Source organism: Polyodon spathula, chromosome 10 (assembly GCF_017654505.1).
Source record: "Polyodon spathula isolate WHYD16114869_AA chromosome 10, ASM1765450v1, whole genome shotgun sequence".
Taxonomy (NCBI): Eukaryota; Metazoa; Chordata; class Actinopteri; order Acipenseriformes; family Polyodontidae; genus Polyodon; species Polyodon spathula.
In genome coordinates, this window is record NC_054543.1 from 36,152,279 (window position 1) to 36,158,652 (window position 6,374).

Here is a 6,374-nt window from a genome sequence, read left to right on the forward strand (position 1 = left end):
TTCACAAATGTAGACTGTATTATTGTTTCCATGAATTGCTATAGCTCTACCATGTAACAAAGGCAATACCTGCTCCACACAAAGCTAATAATGATATCTTCATATAATATTAATTATAATAATTATACCCATATTCAGGTATAAAATGTACTTCCCTCAGCTCTCAATAGATAACAGCACTGTGATAGGTCGAGATTTCTAGAGGACCGTTTTTACCTGTCCAATAAACTGTGTTATTATTATCACAACTAGTAAGAATAAGAGACTGTGTTCAAACATGTTATATTACTTGTATTATCTCTAAAAGGTCAAACCAGATCATATTTTATATGTATAACTGGACAAGACTTTAGATCAAATACTCACAAGTTATAGGAGCTCCCTCTGCTGGTAAATCATCATATTTCTTTTTAAAGGCGATTTTAATATTTCAAACAAAAGAATGACTATCTTTTATGTTTTCAAATAGAAAAGAAATGATAGAGATGACATCTTTTATATGATAGAGATATATATATATATATATATATATATATATATATATATATATATATATATATATATATATATATATGTGTGTGTGTGTGTGTGTGTGTGTGTGTGTGTGTGTGTGTGTGTATATATATATATATATATATATATATATATATATATATATATATATATAATAAAGTTCAGTGTCATATAACTAATTTTGACTCATTAGAAACCAACAAGAGATCTTGTTTTTTCTGGGGTTTTGTTTGTTTGTTTTTGCGCTTGCTTCAAAACCCAGGGGTAAATAAACTAAAATTGTGCTTTACTCTGACTCTTTAATATCACTTACTCAGGTGAAGCCTACAGTATCATTCCACAACACTACAGGCTACCTCTTCAGTGTCTGTAAAATAAGAAGAAACATTTTCCAAAAGAGCAATATGCTATCCTTAAAGATCACATGCATGCAGAAATCAATAATAAAAAAATATACTGAAGAGAAAAAATTATAAATAAGGCTCATCTGACTGACTGAACTTTACAGTTAATGGAATATCTTACGCCTCATATGAATTTAGTACAAATTCCTATTATTAACGCAGCTGTGTTATTGTTCTCCCTATTCCTTTCTCTTCACATATGCACCATCTAAACTGTAAATTCTGATTGTACGGTAAGCTCTTGTTGATCCAGACCAGCTGAGATGGACCTACGCCATTCACAACCTTTCTAACCAATCAGATCTCTCTGTTGCAGTAGATTAATCACAATGCACTATTAATACTGATGGGCCTCATCAATTAATTAAAAAACAATTATTGCTTAAGCATACATACAACAGAGCTGCATGATAACATGATGACACCTCTTCTTGAATACACTTCATTTGTTCGTTTTTGTTAAATAAACGGTTAGCATTGAAAAAAATTAGGCTTTTCCAGTCTTCCAACACATCACACTGAGTGTCAAATTGACATAACTGTTTTTATTGTGAAAACCAAACTCATGCTAAGAGAATGCACTGGTGATTATTTCTATTGCTTGACACATGTATACAACATTACAATCCCACACTCTATTTGTATCCTTGATTCAGCTGTTTCAGTTGAGCCTGCAGGACTATGACTCAAAGCCTACACAAAATGTACAACTAGCACCTGAAGAATCAGTGGGGATACTTCAATTATAGGACCCGGCACAAAGAGACACATTTCTCACTGTGCTCATTACCTTTGGCTTCCTGACCCAGCAGCAGGCATGCAATACATCAAGAGTATACATTATCTGTATCAATTGTTACACCTCCGGATGTAGGTGCCCATAAGTAGGTTCTTGGAGTATTTCCTGTGGGATATAAATGCTAAAGGCACTCATGGGCAGGCACAGTGTAGATACGGTATGTACCGCACTGTACATCTTATATGAACACTGATAATGAGTAAAGGCTTTTGTAGTTTTGATATTACAATAAATCAATCTGCAAATACTTTAATACATGAATTTACTATATTGCAGTCACCTCCTATGTATGCAGTTGCCAAAAACCATTTTAAAATTGCATGTACCCTAGGTTGTAAAGTGGAATTATTTGTCAATTCTTCTAACAAATGGATGAGACCAAAGGTTCAGGTTATGGGAAAACATTAAAAGCCTTCCTAACATTGATGGAAGGATAAGACTGAAGTACAAGGGAGCAAATATTGAGCCGAAGAGCAGTCTGCCTCTGTGACAACCCCTGTAGTGTCGCTGATCAAAAGAGGAGTGGTGATAGGTTCATTCCAGGTTCTTTCAGGTTTGTTATCTTGATGATGGCATACACAGTATCTTCAAGTCTTGTTTTCTTTGAACTACAGTGCATTCACAGCTTTGCTGCAGAAACAGCAATCGTCTCGAAAAAAACATCTGAACATCATACATCTGTTAAATGCAATAGACTTGGAGTAGATGTGAATGGTAAATTAAAGGAAAAAAAAGTAAATAAATAAATCTAAATGAAAGTTTGCCTCAGGGTCTTCAGAAAACTTCTGTCAAAAGGTTTGTTATTTTTAAATTGTATTTTTTAAAATATTTTATTTTTGCTATTCTTACATACTCTACCATTGACAGTTTTTCAGTTATGGATTTATATATCTATAGTGTAAATTGTGGGGGGTGAATTCAAAGGACTGTGATTATGGAGTTTTGGGGCTCTGCTCTGACTGTACCTGTGTGGTCTGATGACACTCCGTGTGCGCAGCTGTTTTGGTGTATTACTTTACATATGTTCCTGATGTACACCGTGGTGACTTTAGTTTTTCCTGAAACTAATCAGCCGGAATGTGTACTCTTCTGTAAATGAATGTAAAGTGTGTCGTCGACGTCAAAGTGTGTCGTCGATATATATATATATATATATATTATATATATATATATATATATATTATATATATATATATATTATATATTATAATATATATATATATTTATTTTTTGCACATGTTAGTCAGTCAATTATAAAAATAAAATAAATATTTTGCCTTCAGTATTTGCCTGTTTTACATAACGCTCTATATAAATGTTATATCAATTACAGTTTTCAAATCAGGACCTTGTTCATCGTGTACCAACAACTCTTCTAACATTTTGCTAATAAAGTTATTGCAAAGTGACCTTGAGTGTCACCCTCTGGCCATCCGGGCTTCTGTATAAATAGGGGTATACGCATGCGCAATATTATCCAATTGGTTAGACTTTGTTGCCGGTGAGTGAAGGGGAACTATACAGAATATGTAAAGCGTTTACTTTTGCAATCCAATTTCATCCTGTGTGTAAATTCATCTGATTTAATAAACATTTAATAGAGCAGATTGTTTTAGTGTCGCTACAATTCATTTTGTGCAAAGAATCTCCATTGACCTTAAATCTTGCTTGTTCTTTACAGACAGACACGGGTTTATGATCTAAACCGAAAGTAGGAGCAAATAAATCCAGTCAAAAAATGTACGCCTGCGCTAAATTCGTCTCCACACCTGCCCTGGTGAGTTTTTTGAAGAAATGGTTTTTAAAAGGCTTGATTTCGCCCTGTTAAATGTCAAATCTAGTCTGGGCCTAGTGCTGAACTTGAGATTTTTTGTGCTGTACTGGCATTTTTGTTTTTCTGGTGTTGGACAGCTAGGTCACAAGAAGCATTCGGGTCTTGAAACGCTTCATAACTCCCAAGCTGAGTTATTGTAATGGAAATAACGTCAAACTTGCGTGTAATTGTGTGTTTCACTTCTAGAAATGGAGTGCAACATTGTAACGTTTCCAGTATTATGCATTCAAGGTCATGCAGATATTTTTCCTTGGCTTTAATGTGCCATTTGTACACGCAGTGTACATTAAATATCAAGAGTCCAAATGTCAGAAACATTCAGTTTGCTTGAAAAATGTTTTAGTACTGTGTTATAATATTTTAATGTAGCGTTGTGACTTTGGGAAGGCCTTGCCTTTTAAAAGACGTGGAAAGATATAGTTCCTAAATAACAGCAAGATGGGCAATACTTTAACGTTTAGGAACAGTGGGAAGGCATTGAACTTGATGAATGCAATTTGAGATCTTGGGAGTTCCAGGTTATGCCATTGCCATTCACACAATTACTGGTTTACTTATGAAGCCATTGTAGGCTACATTATGCAAAGCCAGTAATTTTCTGGGCAACTTTTGTCAATTGTTTGGATTAAATGTAACATTGGACACGAAAAGGTTTCAACTGTGCAAGTTTGCGCTATGTTGCATTTAGAGTTAGAGGGTTGATAAAATGGTGCTGCATTTGTCTAAAGGGATCAATTGTTAAGCTATTGTCGTTTTAGTTTTATTCCAAAAAACTTTTGACATGCCTTTTGTTGTCATTAAATTGATTGACGTGCCTGAACTGTTTCTCATGTCATATGTTTAATTGGATGCAGGTCCGTGCTGGATCCCGTGCTCTGTACAGGCCCCTTTCGGCATCAGTGCTGTCCCGGCCAGAGGTCAGAACTAGAGAGGTACGTTACAGGTGGTTCTGCTCCACTCCTGTGCTGGTTGAGAACTGAAGAGCTCCAGTTATTTATTCTCAGCATAATTTGCTCTTATTGGCATTGATGCCTCCCAGGACAATAGCCTGTCTTTCCCTGTAAATAATTTGCAAGTTTACCTGTTAAAATATGAATACTTCTCAGTCATATGCAAATTGTTTTATGCAGATGGCCTTCTTTGAGGGTGGGGAAGCAAAACAACTTCATAGATGAAAGCAATCTAAGCTAAACCGATATGCTAGCTTTGTATTTCATTATGTTGTCTTTTCAGGGAAATGCAGCACTTGTGAGTGGTTCACAGAACACTTTCTCTCAAGTAGCACTGAGGGGATTTCAGACCAGTGCTGTCAGCAGGGACATTGACACTGCTGCGAAGTTCATTGGTGCTGGTGCTGCCACAGTAGGAGTGGCTGGTTCCGGGGCTGGAATTGGAACAGTCTTTGGCAGCCTTATTATTGGTTATGCCAGGTAAGAGCACGTTTAGAATGGGGATACTTGCTACTGTGTTGTGCAGAATACAGCTACAATCAACGTTCCTGAACATTGCATTAATGGTAGGCTATGTGACTGAAATATACACATGCAAAAAAAAGTTCTAAAACCGTAATGAAAAACAAAAGTATTGTATAAACATTTTCTTTTCTCCAATGGCAGTCTGCTGTAGGCAAGTTTATTTTGGCCAATGATACATTAAGCATTATTTCTTAACATTTCTGTGGCTGTGAGCAAGGGCACTAAATTATTGTAGGTTCCAGATATGAGCATCAAAGTTAACATATTGGACATAAATTAGCCAAAAGTGTTTGTTCCTTTTTCATCAATGTAATTAAGCGAATGTAAATGTGTTCCTTTTTTTTTCTCTACAGAAACCCATCCCTAAAGCAGCAGCTGTTTTCCTATGCTATTCTAGGATTTGCCCTTTCTGAAGCTATGGGTCTGTTTTGTTTGATGGTTGCTTTCTTAATCTTGTTTGCCATGTAAAGGTTCTGCTTCAAATATTTGCAGTTATAATATCCAGATGTAACGACATTTACAGTGGCTATCAGAATTGTTCAGTGTTTGTGTCATGAAAGTGTACATTTTCCAAGTGTGTTGCACACTGTCAAAATAAAACCGTAAAAACCGTGTGGAATGTGTCCCTGACTTTTGTTAAAATACATGGATCTGACAACGTGTTACAAATGCAGTACTAAAAATGAATTTCTGGAAATCAAGTGTGTTTTTTTGAGAGACCAATTATGGTAATACTTGCTGCCACCGGTATGTAAATGAGACCAGTATTCTTTATCATTGACATGAATTTATATAGTTATTTCAATTTCTTAACACAATTTGGTTAATCTTCCTTGGATCCGATTTAAAGTTTAAACTCTGTTAAACAAGAATTATTTTTTATTCCTACTAATGCCTTTGTGGTAATCTGTGCAGCATTTTTATTTTGAAACTGAAATCAACTGTATAATTAACTCCCACAAAGACATGTATAACATGTCCTCTAGATTACTGACCATACACTTTGGTTACACATTTTAAATAATTTTATTCAACAGTCAATTTGTGTATTTTGCTTTTTGTTCATTTTTGTATTTTTAGTATAGAACAGTCTGTAGTCCTATTTGACTTACATATCTTCTGTTTCCTATAGGAAAGCATAGGAAGCTGTTTCAGAATTCATAATTACTTATCTTTGCTTTTTTTATTATTTCTGTGCCCTCTATCCTCCTGCAAAATGAATGAGGGCGCTGCAATCCCTGTTGGTAATGTGACTTTGAACCAAATGTACATAAATGAGACTCCTAGTGTAGTGCCAGGCTTCTGTTTGTGGACACAACAGGGGGAGAAAAATAACAATTGACTGACAT

General features: G+C 35.2%; 1 protein-coding gene across 2 annotated transcripts; it reads left to right on the forward strand.

The window, feature by feature from the left end:
- The first annotated feature begins 3,142 nt into the window (after positions 1-3,142).
- Positions 3,143-5,639, forward strand: LOC121321421 (ATP synthase F(0) complex subunit C3, mitochondrial-like). Of its 2 annotated transcripts, none has more exons than XM_041260362.1 (5): positions 3,143-3,217; positions 3,398-3,493; positions 4,405-4,482; positions 4,784-4,980; positions 5,379-5,639. In XM_041260362.1, the coding sequence occupies exons 2-5, from the start codon at positions 3,455-3,457 to the stop codon at positions 5,491-5,493; spliced, it is 429 nt and encodes a 142-aa protein (XP_041116296.1). In that variant the 5' UTR covers positions 3,143-3,217; positions 3,398-3,454; the 3' UTR covers positions 5,494-5,639. The 2 variants fall into 2 exon arrangements, with proteins under 2 accessions (XP_041116296.1, XP_041116297.1); XM_041260363.1 differs by having other exon boundaries at positions 3,208-3,280.
- The last annotated feature ends 735 nt before the right edge of the window (positions 5,640-6,374 follow it).